At 42.9% G+C, this 16,049-nt stretch overlaps 1 protein-coding gene across 2 annotated transcripts in view; it reads left to right on the top strand.

Moving 5' to 3' along the window:
- The window catches only part of PRMT3 (protein arginine methyltransferase 3), a 116,835-nt gene extending 106,986 nt beyond the window's left edge, over positions 1 to 9,849 (top strand). For both annotated transcript variants that reach the window (XM_074999020.1, XM_074999019.1), the window contains one exon: positions 9,157 to 9,849. In XM_074999020.1, coding sequence (XP_074855121.1) covers positions 9,157 to 9,266 — 110 coding nt within the window. In that variant the 3' untranslated portion in view covers positions 9,267 to 9,849. The remainder of the gene's footprint in view (positions 1 to 9,156) is intronic.
- The last annotated feature ends 6,200 nt before the right edge of the window (positions 9,850 to 16,049 follow it).

Below are 16,049 nucleotides of genomic sequence, written 5' to 3'. Positions count from 1 at the left end.
CAAATGGGAGAGTGGGCTGCTTTTTGAATTTCCATCTCCAGCTCACTAAGCCCCACAGTCAATGGAAGGGACTAAGAGAAGGCTTTCCTCGGAGTACTTCCTAAAACCAAAAGGGTGTGAAAACACCTTTCCCAGATACTGAGGAGCCAAGAAGTTTGTTACTAAAGAGAGAGAGAGAGTGTGTGTGTGTTCCATATTGATATTCAGAAACTGGATACATGCTCTAGGTTTTTTGCCTGGGAAAATATAACCCAGTTACTAAAAATAAACTGACATAGATATATCTCCTGTGACTTGGAATGTGATTTTTATGCTGGTGTCAGCCCCATGGTCACATGTTGTTAAGGCATTTAGCACACCTGTGAATGTGAGTGCATGTAACTGCTGCTTGGGAAACTATTTTATACACATTTTTAGGATGAGACCAGGAATGAACACTCACGACCTCCTGCTTGTCAGCATTCACATTTCACCATAAATTATTTTACTACTGAGGCATTCATCCACTGCTATTTGTAGGACCCCTACTAGAAGTGCTTCCAATTAAATGCCCCCTAAAGACAATGCCTTAAATGTTTCAGGAAGGAAATGACAGAAGTTGATGGATTCAGATACACAGCGCATATTTAGAGGGGACAGGGATTCTTGGTCTTAACAGTGGTTTGGGTGTGAAAAATCTGCATTTCTGTGCAACACAGGTATACCACTCTAGCCTCCAAGTTCAGACCAGGGCTGTGTCAACAGGAAGGATTCTTCTGTTGCCATGGCTGGTGTCTCTGGTGGAAGTGGATTAACAGTGCTGACAAAAAAGCTTTTTGCCGGTGTAGTAGCATCTTTGCTGAAGTGCTTCAGTGCAGCTGCGGTGTTAAGAGGAAATCTGCCCATACAGAGTGAAGGGTAAAAGCATACAGAAAGAAGGGTAAAAACTTGCACTTGTCCCTTGTTGTGACCCTAAGCATTTCCTTGACAGCCTCAGTACATTTCAGGCAGCCCTGTTATCACCATCTCTGGGTTGTGAGACTCCAACTCTGTTTCCATGCAGACAATTCTGACTCTTCCTGGGCAGTCTCTGCCCACTTATTCAGTAGCCCCACCCTTTTGTAAGCATTAGGTCCTCTCATCTGGTATCCTCCATTTAGCAGTGGCTTTAGTCTTAGGAAGAGTAAACTACTCTTAGCCCCAATGGAATCATGAGCTTCACTGTTTCCTGAAGGACCTTTATCTGTGTCCTTGTTTTAATTTTCCTATTGGTTCTTTTAACAGCCTCTTTAGATCTAAAAGCATAGCAAGTAACCACTCATTAGTACAGATCTGAACCAGACTCATTTAAAAAAAAAAAGGTCCCCATTTTGCTACAGTTTTTATAGGAATCTTCTGCCCTCATTTGGAATACTGAGTTCTGTCTGCATTACCCTACTCTTGAAAAGCCACTGTCAGTAACGGGGAAGTTCAGGTATAATTAACAAGAATGAAACATGGAAAAATTTCCATATGAGGAAGGAGTAAAAGGATTTAGACCTTGTCTATGCTACAAAATTAGGTCAGTCTAAGTTAGGTCAGCAACCACCCACCACAGTACTTACTGCAGTGCTTCGTGACCAGGCTATGTCTTAGCTGTCGTCGGTGCACGTCCTCACCAGAAACACTTCCCCCAACTTAGCTGTGTAGAGCATTGTGAGGCAGTGACAGCTGGGCTACGTCTACACGTGCCCCAAACTTCGAAATGGCCACGCAAATGGCCATTTCGAAGTTTACTAATGAAGCGCTGAAATGTATATTCAGCGCTTCATTAGCATGTGGGCAGCCGCGGCACTTCGAAATTGACGCGCCTCGCCGCCGCGCGTCTCGTCCAGACGGGGCTCCTTTTCGAAAGGACCCCGGCTACTTCGAAGTCCCCTTATTCCCATCAGCTCATGGGAATAAGGCGACTTCGAAGTAGGCGGGGTCGTTTCGAAAAGGAGTCCCATCTGGATGAGATGCGCGGCAGCAAGACGCGTCAATTTCAAAGTGCCACGGCCGCCCGCATGTTAATGAAGCGCTGAATATGCATTTCAGCGCTTCATTAGTAAACTTCAAAATGGCCATTTGCGTGGCCATTTCAAAGTTTGGGGCAAGTGTAGACACGGCCCTGGAGTTCTTCTGCACTGCCCCAAGGCTAACAGCTGGGGCTGACTTCCTTGGGACCTCTAGGCTCCATCTGTGAGCTGTAGGAGTGGGGAAGCTGACAGCCAACAGGAAATGTAAGTACATAGACACTGCATTGCCCTAATCACATCATCTTAGCACTAAGCTTCTCACAGAGGGCGAATTACTATTTTGGTGTGGAGTGGGCAATGTAGATTGGCAGGAGCAACCTTCTAGTGGAGACACTTATAGAGTTAAGTTGCTGTAATCTACCTTGCATTGACCTAACTCTGTAGCGTGTAGTTAATGTTTTAGAGAGGAAATGGAAAAAAGGGACATGTTAATGGGCTATTTGTATTTTCTCATTTTACAAGAACACAGGGGTATTCAATCAAACTGAAAAGCAGAAAATTTAAAACTGATCCAAAGAAATACTTTTTCACATAATGGGTCATTAATTTGTGGAACTCCTTGCCACAGTATGTGATTGGATCTTAATGGTTTTTATTGTTATCCTTAAACATGTCCAGTCATTTTCAAAGTCTTTGCTACTGTAACCCAGAATTTAAAATAAATTGTGATTGGAACGTATATAAATTCTTATGCTTCAGGACATAAATGTAAAATTCATTGCTGGTAGGGGGAGGTGGAAAGATTTGCCCTGTTTATAGAATTCGCCATTTCTTTCTCTAAAGCACCTGGTCCTCCCTCCTTTCAGAGATAGGGTACTGGAGTAGGTGGATCACTGCTCTAACACAATATATAACTCTCACTGTTGGCAATCAAAACAAAAAGCAGTCAAGTAGCACTTTACAGACTAGCCAAATAGTTTATTAGGTGAGATTTTGTGGGACAGACCCGCTTCTTCAGACCATAGCCAGACCAGAACAGACTCAATATTTGGTCTGAAGAAGCGGGTCTGTCCCACAAAAGCTCACCTAATAAACTATTTTGCTAGTCTTTAAAGTGCTACTTGACTGCTTTTTGTTTTGATGGTGTATAGACTAGCACGGCTCCCTCTCTGTTACTGTTGGCAATGTACTATAATAAATGGGAGTTAAGATACCTCTCTTGAGAACCCGTCATACTCATTGATAACACAAAGCAGAATCATATTAATACATCAGTGTTGTATTATAGCCTGCTACCACACACTGGGCAATTGCAAATATGTAATTTACCTTTTTTAAGTTGGTATGGTATGGAAATAAAGACAGGCATTTTTTAATCTGCTGAGATAGCAAGTTCCTTGCTATAAGCATTTATGGTAGTACTTATTTGTTGGGAGACAAAATGCAAGGTTTTCCAAGGGATGAATAAAATCGCTGGAGCAAGACTATAAGAAATTCAGTTTTGTCCTAATCAAACTGCAATGTGGTTTATTTGCATCCTACTGAGCATAACAAGAGCAAGGTGATGCAGCTCAGTCCCAGAGAGAGCTTCCTATGCAGCTTACAAGACAGTAGAGCTGTTAAAATGCATCAGTCATCTTATATCTCTGTGACATAGATTAATTGTTCTGTTCTGCCTCCCTGTTACATGGTTACACAGCCATTGCTCAGTTCAGCTACAAAAAGCTATTCAGAAAGACAGAAATGTGGGGGGAGCCGTTGCTGTGCCACTTGACAATGAATTACACATTGGTTCTCTGGATCGCTTAATGCAATTAACTTTTTATAAATAAGCCAGGGCTCTCTGTCATGAAATCCTTGGTAAGTTATTAGAGATGGGTTCTTTTCTCCGAGCTTGCTTTGAGGCTAAATGTCCTTGATTACCAGCAAATGGAATAGCTAACTGGTATCAAATCTTACGCTTTTGCTTGCTAGGATTGTTGCATTTAAATAACTGGTCATTCCATTTTAGCAGTGTGTTTTTGTATAGAACAACAATTACCACAGTGAAGCAGTCTTGGTGAGCAAAGTGGAATTTCAGAGAAATGGCTAAATAACTCCGGAGTTTGAGAATAAGGTTTGTTGTTCCTACGAGGCTACCACTCTGCCATGACTACACTCCTTCGTTGAAAATCATTCTTGAATGTGAACATATGCTGCATCCTGTGACAAACTGCTGTCAGTCCTTTTTAAACAGCAGTCTGGTGTTAAATTTATGTTCAGTATGATATCTGATAACTGCACAAATAGATTGTTTTAACCTGTTTAAATTTGAAACAGGCCAGTCCCCATTGGTTTGAAACCAGGCAGATTGCTGCCTTATGTTGGGTTATAGATTTTATTTACCCAAGACATTACTGCACATTTTGGGTTTTTCAGAAGCAAAAACAAAAATGCTGAACATGTCTACAGTCTCTCTAGAAATCAAACAAAATAGCAAGCTACTAGCTATTTGGAGACTAAGGAGGGTGGGAGAATATGCCAGAGAGGCAGAAGAGGCATTTTAAGGTGGTAGTGGCTGGTGTGAGAGAGAAAAGTGGGACAAAGATCAGTAAAGGAGTAAGGTTTGCTGGGGAAGCAGCAGAGTAATTAATGTTTTACATGGGTAGCCTTCTACTTTATTACCAACTGGTACATTATCATCCATTTTTAAGCAGAGCTCCTATATTTCTACTTAAATTGACAGTATATGGTCCAGGCTGTGGCTTTGCCAAAAAGTAACTATTTACAACTAAAAAGCACAATTCCTTTCTGAAACCCTCTGAAGAGTTTCATTCTGAAAGGCTGAAAGAATAATATTTCCTTTTTAAAGCTTTTTCTGTTATCTTTTTGCTAAACATTTTGGAAAACTTTGAAGAGAAGAGTTGCTACGTATGAGCAGTTAAGAGACTAAAACTGTAGGGATAATTCTGTTGCGTATCTTGTCTTGAAAAGCTTTCTCAAAACAAAGGTAGTCACATCATTGAGATCCCTGTGCTAGACACAAGTGTTATAAGCATAGAGATCCGATTTGCCCACATTGTGGAGGAATGTCCATATTGAATATATGATTGCTGTTGTAGAGTTGGCAGGGTATTCATATGCAGTATGATGTCTCTGACTCTTAATTCTTATGAGCATCAGAATGGAAGGTGTGAAGTGTATGTGCCCATAAACCACAATTAGGTTGTTGGAGTGCATCTAAGTTTAATGCATTGATAGTACATATTCCACTAGCACTCTCTTCTGAGTTGTGACTAAAATTTTGGATGCCATATTAATGTGTATTTAACTTCCAAAGATGTTACATACCCACAACTTCTGTTAACTTTCTTAGGAAATGCAGGTGCTTACTGCCTCCAAAAATCAGGCTGTTATAAGGAGGCTTAATTTTAGACAGTCGTATCTGAAAAGTTTGGCTGATGTGGGTGAAACTTGTGATTTTTACGTGTGTTAAAGTTCTGTTGCAATTTAAAAGTCTTGAACATGGTTATGGGTTTATAGGTTCCCCCCTCCCACGCCTCCAATGCCCTCGAACCGTTAGAAAGATCTAGGCTTATGCTGCACTTTTGAGGGAAGGGAGGGTATCTCCCACTGATAAAGCTACTGCCTTGTGTTGGGGATGGCTTTATTTTGCCGTGAGGGTTCTCCCCTGGCGACCAAGAGTGGCTATGGCATCCTGGTTGCACTGTTGTAGTAAGGCATGCAGTACAGACATAGCCTTAATCAGACACATGCATAACGCAAATTCACCAAATAATTCATGTAGCACAACTGTAATTTCTGATTAAAATATGTGCCTGAGTTCTAGTCTGAATTTATGTAGCATTGTCTTTTAGCTTTTGGATCATCAGTTCTTCATGAAATTATGGAATAGGTATTTCTGTACTTGCTTAATAGTCCATTTGTTACACATGAGCTTAAAATGAGTTCTCAACTAATGGACCAAGGAACACAATTTGTGCTGCAGTCATGTCTTCAGATAGTTGTAAGGAAAATTAAAGCAAACTGAACCAGGTGCTAAAAGACAAGCATGAAGCATCTACTTATTGTGGTAGATGGCATTTTGTATAGCAGCATTACACTTTTTGAACATTCTGTAACAGTTAAGACCGAGGTGTGTTTTTTTTTTATAATCAGATAGGGAATGTGATGCAAGATAAACAGCTAAATAAACGAAATTTGCAGGAATGCTTCTGAATTGGTTAGCTTTAAGGTATGCCCTTTAGTGCTTGTAGATTTGCAGCATACAGGTTTGTATGCGGTTGTGCATGTGTTCAGGTGACTTGCTTTATACATGCAGTCCTGTGTGCTCATGTGCTTGTACGTAAGTAGATTTTGTGCAGCATGTTCCAGTGCAGAGTACACTGGATTGTGGGTAAGGATACTTGGGTGCATGCTAACTTGCCATGTGACCTTGAGGAAGTCGGTTCACCTGGCTGTTTATCCCATTTTCCCACCTTTACAATGGGGGTGGTGGTGATATTATTTACCTCCCTTTATATAGTACTTTGATACTGATGGATGAGAAATACTATACAAGAGTGCCATAATTTGTGGTTGGCCATATTAGCAATATTAATTAATAATAATGCAGTGTCATTTGTTAAGAAAGCCATATTAGCAATAGTAATACTGTTGTGATTGATTTTTGTGTACGTGCTTGCCCAGATAGCGTTTGAGTCCCCTTTAGAAAATCTGGCCTCTCAGATGTGTTCATTGATACCTTATCTGAATTAGTATGCTTTTTTCCAAGTATTTTGGCCAGTAGCAAGAGCTGTTTTGAGTCATTTGCAAGTTCTGGTTCTTTAATCAGGGTATGAAGATTTACTGCATTATTTGCTGTTTTGCTTTTTAAATAACATTTCAGTCTGAATACAAGAAGACATTTAAATTATAAACAGCTGTGACTAGTTGCAGTTATTCAGAATACCTCAGCATTTATATGACCTCTTTGTTCTATGCAAGTATGTCCATTTATTTATAGATCTTCATGCCTTCTGTTTGTTCAAATCCATAAAGCTTGAATCAGATGTTAGTGATCTTCACATCAGTGTGTTCTCTCTCAGAATCTTACGTCAAGAATTTTTTTTTCCGAGAACGACAATTGTAGTTCTGTAGAAACAGCTATTGTCCACTTACTATGTCTGTTGTAAAAACTTGCAGAAATGTGTACATTTGGATACACGCTTTAAATCATGCTTGGGAAGATGCTTTTGTTTCCACCAATGGTATATATTTTCCTATACCACACTTTTCTTAAAAATATACACAGCCATTTATACACAAGTACCAAATTTTTAATACTATTAATTGGCCCTTATTATGCCACCTCTCATTACAGGGCCTGTAAGTGTTTTATAAACAATTAGCTTCAGAAACCTCCAAGACAGATGAAGAATACATAGGAAAGTTTTTATCCACTACTGAAGCATGCAAATCTCTGGGGTGAAAACAGTTATCTAATAGCACCTGTTTGATTTCAAAATCAGTGTGCCACAACAGAGTAAGATGAACAGAATGTTACATTGAAATATTAGAGGGTGGAATTTAGGTAGATAAATGTTTCCTCAGTTCAGATATGGCCAGAAACCCAATGTAGCACCTCCATCCCTTCACCACTCTCTCTCCTACCCCACCCCCACACTGGCGAAAAACAACCTGTTGGTAAATGAGACTTTTCGGTTTGGGTTTGGGTTTTGAGCACAGACGTACAGTCTGTTTGATTATCAAGTCAAAGAGCCAGGCTGGATAAATGAGAGACACCTTTGCTCATTACAGGTGTTCAGAGCAAAATGTGTAATGAACTTGAAATCACAGGAGAGTGGCTGGGTGTGGATTGAAGGCCTCACTTCATGGAGTCCATGCTGCAGATGAAGTTTATTAATCTGTGAAGTTTATTATCATGTTGTAGATTTTTTTTTAAAAATGCATATTAACAATAATAATTGTATTGCTTTTACTTTAGGGATAAATTGGTTCTTGCTTAGAAAACCCTTTGGTAATTTACACTGCTTACTGTTGAAGGAGAGATGTGAAACAGACCTGTCCAGATAAATTCTCCTTGTGGGAATGACAACATAGTGATGGCAGGAAACTACTGATCCTGGAAATAATGTGACCAGGAGGGAGAGGGATGTGTGTGCCTCCCAGTTATTATCTTCCTTGGATAGATCCAGAAACCTGAGAGTGGGTGTGCTCAGTGAACAACTGTGGGGGAAAATACAGGTGAAGTTGTCCTGAATTGTGACACTGTTTGTGCAAAAACAATGAGAAGTCCTGTCACACTTTGTAGACTAACAGATAAATGGGAGCATAAGCTTTTGTCAGCACGAAAGCTTGTACTCCAGTATATCTCTTAGTCTATAAGGTGCCACAGGACTTCTTGTTGTTTGTGCAAATGCAGACTAACATGATACTTTGGTACTGTTGATGCAGTTTTTAATGTAGTAAACATTCCTTTGCAGGTTCTGGCTAAACACAAAACCAGGTTACTGTAATACAAATAGGAAATACTTAGCATATGTGTTGAGAAATGAACTAGCCTTACATGGTTCCCTCAGTTTTACTCATGACGGGTGTCGTAATGTTCCATGTTTACCTACTGAACACAATGAAGAAATAGCAGGTGTACACTTCAGGGAGTAATGCTTTCCCCTTAGTAGTTTGCTGTCCCTAACATAGATGTTTACTTCATGAAGAAAGCTGTTAAAGACTTAATTTTATTTTTTTCCCTCGGGAAATAAGAGCTCCTTCTTAAACTTGAGGGCAGAAGTAATTTTTAAAACTCATCATTTTATTATCTGCTATATTAATGAAGTATCGAGACATGCTTCCAGAAGCTCTTGCAAATGGCCTGCTAAGCAGTTGGTGTGCAAATCCTCTTAACTAGAAACAATTTAAGAGAGGCTGAGTGGGAGGGGACCTCTTGTGTCTGCAGGACATATTGAGTCCTTTGCTATAATCAGATAAATTGTGTAGTAATTTTGCTTAGCATTAATAGCTCACTGGATGGGTCAAGTGAGAAGTCAATAGGTATGATGAAACATAACCTATGTCACGTTGTCAGCTTGTCTAGATTTTTGGTCATTGACTTCACTAATATACAGAAACAAATTTCAGTACAAGCCATTTACTGCAATAATTGTTTTTGTTCTTGTAGGTGAGGGCTTGAAAGGAAAGATAACTGTCCTCAAGAACAGGAAGGATCCACGATCTCTCATCATAACACTTGCATTGAACAATACAAAACAGACATACAGCCTTCAGTGAAAATACTAAACAGACTTGAAGAAATACAAATTTTATATGTATCTGACTTAAATATTAAACAGTTTCTCTAAACAAAAATGGTGTTTGGTTTAAGAATCCAGCAGGAGTTGGAACTGATTGGCTTGTTTGTGTAATGTTGCAGAAATGCTAGATGAGTTAACCAAATCCGACTGTATTTCATATAACGTGGAGAGAAGGAATGAAAATGGTTTTAATGTAGGTGACTCTGCCAGAAAAGTTAAATATGGTTCTGATATTTACTGTAACAATAACAAGCTGTCTGTAAAACTTTTGCACAATACAGCATATGTTATTTTAATGTGCTTGTGAGCAAACCTGATTCTTATTATCAATATTGCTAAAAAGGACAATTTTCTATAATTTCTTAGCTAAAATTAAAAGAGAGTCAAATCCTGTTCAGACCTTAATTAGTTTATTTGCCACAATTTAATAGAAGTAAATGCTTCTGTATTTGGCTGCTCATGCTCTAACGATGAAGAGTACATTTGTTTTTATAAACGTTCTGTTACTGTATGTTGTATTGTCAATTGTGTAAATTGCACTTCTCAAAATAAACTATCAAAGTACCTTTTGTTACTCAGTTTCCTTAATTTTCATTGTTCATTTTTTGGGAAATTAAAAACTTGACTATCTACAATGGGTCTCGTAGAGTATGTCTACAAAGAAGCTGTCTTTAGAAATAAGCTATTACAAAATAGCTTATTTTGAAACAGCGTATTTTGAAATAACACCCTACCCACAAAAATGCATTTAAAAATAGCACTTAGCTATTTTGAAATACATTGTCTAAGCACATAGATCTTATTTCAAAATAGAGCCATTGGATGCACTATGGCTTATTTTGAAATAGATGCTATTTCCCTGTCTTAACAGCACCTATTTTGAAACAGATATTTCAGAATAGGCACTATTCCTTGTGAAACAAGCTTTACCTGTTTGGAAATAAGACAGACACTATCTTGAATTTATTTCAAAATAGTGGTTGCATCATGTAAATGCTAGGTTAGTTCTTTCAAAATAACATCTACTTAGATCTACGCCTAGTGATTACTGAGGTTTTTCCTGCCATAATCTTTTGAACTGCCTTTTGCAAACTTGCACCTGTATTTTGGGTAATACCAGTATCCTTCATCTGCTCATTTCTTCTTCAGAGCATAGTTGCACACAAATGCAGACAGTTGCCATCATATGCCTATCTTCTTCCATCCAACAAAACAATCTCATGGAGTGATCAATGACATGCCACTTACTGAAAAATAGAAGGCAAAAGGTCTGGAGGTCCAAACTATAGGAACATGGAGGGAAGCAGATGCATCTCTGAAATCCACCAGTTTGCAATACACCACCGAATGGGCGAATAAAACTGCGACCAGTCTGAGCTGAATTGCAAATAGAAGAGCCCTTCAAGTGTAGTGTTTCCTTTTTTCCAGCTACCCCTTCTTGAGTTGACTCTGTGGGAATTGATTTATCCACAGTTGAAAAAGTTGTGGCTTGAACTTTGCCCACGTGATAGGAATTTTACCCCATCTCAGTAAAAGCTGACATTAATACTGAACAATGGACACCGGATTTTCAAGAGCTTAGCTCCCAACTGGACAGCCTCCAACTTGGAACGGTTGTAGGCCGAGCCCTTCTGAAAGTCTGGTTACTTGTCTGAGTCTAAATGGGAGGCTTCATGCCTTGAAAAAAATGACTCGAGATTCCTGCGCTAACAGCAGCTCAGCTGTGTTATGTACTTTGTGGTGATTGCAGACTTTGAATCCAACTTTCCCAGCAAACGGGGAAGAGGGGGGAGGGTGTGAGCCCAGCTGCATCCACACTATGATAACAAACAACAAAATTCCATTATTTCATTGACATTAACTCATTTATTTAAATTGTTCAGTCTAAGTATAGTGAGTGAATAGTGTAAGCGAATAGCGGGGTTTGTTTTGTTTTGTTTTGTTTTTTTCATTTTCAGTTTCTACAGTCTCCCGTGCTGCTACTGTTAACATGATTTGACCATATCCATTGTAACCAAGTGTAATTTAATGGAAACTTTTTTGAATGTTGATAACATGCACAGTCTGTTCAGTGTAAAGATATCAAAGGCATGTGTGTATAGGATTTCAAATTAACTTGTAGTTTGAGATTTAAGAACAGTTTTAGCATTTTTTCACTCTTTCAGAAAAAAATTATTAAATATTCTGTGGCTTATAAAAGCAGTATTTAGAAAAGGATGTTGAGAAGTGTTGAAGTAGATTCCAGTTAACTATTCCAGCCAAGAACTTCAGAGCTATATCTGGGAATAGGGAAATAGGCATTTCTGTAATTATTAAGACCACAGATGAGTTTTAATAATATTTTGTGCGAACAGCTCAATCCTTAAAAGAAGATCTCTAAGAAAGTGATCATTAGTGGTGGTTAATGATCAGTTTGCTAGTTAATGGCTTAGACTCCAGGCTATTAAAGCTAACAGATTGGTCATTAGCTGCAGTAACTACAGAAATCATGGAGAGAGCTACTATATTCAATTATCTCTTCTAGTAACCCATAATTATTTTTGGTCTCTACCCTCCCATGCCACTGCATCCCCCTTCGCCCCCGCCCCAGACACACACTTTAAAGGAAATAATTGGGAAAATATCATTCATTACTGGTTAATATTCTCTGAAAAGAATATCCGCAATTTACTGTCCTTAAGTGTTTGTTCTTCTTCGAGTGGTCCCCGTGGGTGCTCCACAATAGGTGTTGGGCTCGCCCGGCGCCGCAGATCGGAAATCTTCCAGCAGTTTCTCCTGGATCGCGCGTGCGCCGGCACGCACCACTCCCCTGCACGCCCCCAGCCGCGTGCACGATCTGGTCCCCGCCAGTTCCTTCTCAGCCACCATCGGCTGCAGACGGAATCCACTCAGGCTAAGGCCAGAGTCAGATTACTTAGTGGTTTTTTTCCACGTGTAATTTGTTGTTTTTTGGTTATTAAACAAAAAAAAAAAGAGAGAGAAAGCAAAGACATAGAGAATACCAGCAAAAAAAAGAAAAAGGAAAAAGAGAGGAGCGGAGAAGAACAGAGCGGATGTGAAAGGCCATTAGGCCTCCCGCTGCCGCAGGCCGGTGATCACTCTTTGAGGAGGAAAGGCATGGATTAAGTGCTAAGTACCCTCTTAACAATAAAGGACTCACCACAATGGCCTCTTCAGGTTTTACACAGCGTGAGTCATGCTGTGAAGCTATGCCGGCCTCCGTGGGGCATAGCGAAGGCATCCGACGCCTGCGGGAATTGCAGGCTACGCGGCCGCGTTCTCACTGTGCTCTGACCCCCCCACTCAGTGCAGAAACGGAGGGAACTCTCCCTGGCTCGATCCTTGCCGTGCATCTGCAGCGAGCAGGACAAGCGGAGCACACAGCTACCCGCCGCATACTCTGGCTGTGGCACCATCACAGGCGGCACAGACCCCCGCAGCACCAGCAGTGCAGGGGTGCCAGGCATGGAGCCTGCAGGCACCGGAGGGGGATACCCGCGCAGCACCGCAGCTGACGGTGCCAAGCGCGGTGCTAACAGCGGGGCCGAGATTCCCGGCAGGGGAGGGGGCGGTGCCGGCCCCGCAGCGCAGGGGCAAGGCAACATCAAAAACCCGGCACCGCAGTCCATCTCTGGGCAGGGCTGCGCTGCTGTTAGCACCAAGCCCTCCCCCTGTGATATACACGCTGCACCAAAGGCCTGTGTCTCCACCGGCCCATCAGGGGAAAAAGAAACAAAAAAAAACCACCTTCTCCGTTCCTCCAACCGATGTCACTACGGCTTGGGCCACCTTCACCATTTTCTGGGATTGGATCCCCCTGGAGTACTGTCACAAGCCAGTTTCACCTCTATCGGTGTCGCCACGGAGGTCTCGCTCTCCCAGACATTGGGGGTACACACCCCATGAGTGGTCCAGGTCTCCATCTCCGGACCCTTGCCATGCTGCCATGGTCGTCCCTATCAGGCTGGACACAGACAAACCACAGGCCTGCACCCAGGGGCAGGTCCCCACCCCTGGCTGCTCAATACCCCTGTGGGTGCTCCCGATCGGGGACGGAAACACAGTTGTCTCAAGGGGAGTTAAATTTAGAACCCCGAGACTTTCCTTCACAAGTGTGTCATCGCCCGCGGGAACCTGAGGGTTCAAGGGAGGTTTACCTTAGGGGTTTCTCCTCATCCTCCCCAGACGAGGCCATGGCCCCCGGGGATGTCTCTCCCCGGGATGACCTTAAACAGTTTCAGGAGCTGTTTTAAAGGGTGGCTTTCATGCATGACATTTAAATGGCAGAGGTGCAGGAGAAACATCAGAAACTCCTGAAAAATCTGAGACCCCCGGCTTCATCCAAAATTGCTATTCCATTGGACGAAGCCATTCTGGAGTCAGCCATTACTATATGGCAGACTCCGGCCTCTGTTCCGCCTACGAATGGGAGAGCGGATAAGAAATACTTCGTCCCGGCAGAGGGCATGAAGTTCCTCTTCAGTCACCCACAACCAAGTTCTTTGGTGGTCAGGTCGTCCCAGCAGAGGTCAAAGGCTTCTCAGTACAAATCGGGGGATCAGACAAAGATGCTAAGAAGCTAGAGCTGTTTGGCAGGAAGGTGTATTCCTCTCCTATCCTGCTATTGAGAGTGGCAAATTATGGGCACTCCTAGCAAACCATAATTTTGATAATTACTCCGGGCTTACTCCCCTCAAGGATTCACTCCCGGAAGACAAAAAGCCGGTGTTAAAGGCGATTGTTCAAGAGGGCTATGCAGCATCGCAGACGGGAGTACAGATTGCCCTGGACGTGGCGGACACGGCAGCACGATCAACGGCTACAGCAGTGGTCATGCATAGAGAATCCTGGCCCTAGACATCGGGTATCTTGAGGGACCTACAGGCGAAGATCTTGGACCTTCCCTTTGATACACAAAAGCTGTTTTGCAGACAACCGACTCGGTCCCTCACTCCAGTAAGGACTCGAGAGCTACACTTAGAAGCTCGGGCATTTATACTCCCCCATACAGGAGGGAAAAAATGTTATCCTCAGCAAAGACGCTACGCTTACAACCACAGCGTGCTCAATATCAACGGGGCTACGGCCACGGGCACTATCAATAGCGGCAACAGTACAGAACCCCTAGGCGACATTCTCAACAAAGCCATACGCCCTCGGGTCAGGCCTCAAAGGCAACAAGTTTGATGGGTATGTCGGGGGCTGCACTATCAATACCCTCGCTCAATGCCACTCTCATCTCATGTTCCATCATCGCCTCAGACTGTTCCACTCCCAATGGCAAAAGATCACCACAGACATATGGGTGCTGGAGATCATAGCCACGGTTACGCGATCCCCTCCCAGTCGCTTCCACCGACGAAGCCTCCCACCAGGCCTCACCTGAGGGGCGCTGCCACGAGGCGAGGCTCAAGCAGGTGACCCATCTTATGTTCACAAGTGCGGTGGAAAGAGTGCTGGAATAATTCCAGGGGAAGGTTTTTATTCACGCTACTTCCTATCGGAGAGGAAAACAGGACACCAGAGGCCCATCTTAGATCTTCGGGGCCTCAACCGTTACTTGCGCAAGCAACAGTTTCGGATGATCACAGTTGCCTTGATACTCATGGCACTGGACGATGGAGACTGGGTTGCAGCACTCGACTTACTAGATGCTTACTTTCATATAACAATCCACCCGGCACACAGACGCTTCCTCTGCTTCACGGTCGGCCAGGAGCGCTTCCAACACAGGGTTCTTCCGTTTGGCCTCTCCTCGGCCCCCAGAGTCTTACCAAAACCCTGGCAGTGGTGTCAGCCTACCTGCACAGACAGGGGGTGTTTATTTTTCCCATATCTGGGAGACTGCCTGCTAAAAGGGACCTCGAAGGCAGAGGTCTCACGCATGATACGTGTCACAGCGGACACGTTTCTTCGCTGGGCCTAGTCATCAACCTCGCAAAGTCAAAAGTCCGAACCCACACAACATATAGAGTTCATAGGGGCATGCATAAACAGCAAGGGTGTACCTACCCGATGCCCACTTCCGCGCAATCAGTTCGCTGGTGCAAGTCATTACATACAGCCCCACGGTGCCGATCTTACCGTGCCTACAGCTGCTGGGCCATATGGCGGCAGCGACGTTTGTGGTGCAGAATGCCAGGTTGCACATGCCAAGCCTGTAGCATTGGCTGGCGAGCGTTTAGAAACCGGCATCCCACACTGTCCACAGGGTGGTGTCGCCCACAACAGAGGTGTGCAGATCCCTGGTGTGGTGGGAAAACCCCGAGAATCTGCTAGTGGGGGTGCCTTTTCACCAACCACAAATTTCTATTTTTCTTACTACCGATGCCTCTCACGTGGGATGGGGAGCACACATCGGCGACAAGGTAACGCAAGGGCTATGGTCTCCTGCGGAACAGACACTGCACATATCCATACTGGAGCTCAGAGCAGCGTTCAACGCCTGCAAACATTTTCGAGATTACCTGCATGGCAAAGCAGTCGGGATTCAATACCGACAATACCTCCACTATGGTCTACGTCAATCGATAAGGAGGAGCACGATCCCGTGCCCTATGTGCGGAAGCACTCCGGTTGTGGAATCGGTGCATCGCCAACAACATAACGTTGAAAGCCTCATATTTGCCGGGCGCGCACAACGTGAATGCAGACCAGCTGAGCAGGCGCTTCGCAATCACGCACGAATGGCAGATCCACTCTGATCTGCTACAGCGCATTTTTCGTACATGGGGGTTTCCCCAGATCGATCTGTTTGCCA

This window comes from Carettochelys insculpta, chromosome 6, assembly GCF_033958435.1.
Source record: "Carettochelys insculpta isolate YL-2023 chromosome 6, ASM3395843v1, whole genome shotgun sequence".
Classification (NCBI taxonomy): domain Eukaryota; kingdom Metazoa; phylum Chordata; order Testudines; family Carettochelyidae; genus Carettochelys; species Carettochelys insculpta.
The sequence above is the reverse complement of the archived record's forward strand: the minus strand, read 5'-3'. Positions and strand labels throughout refer to the sequence as shown.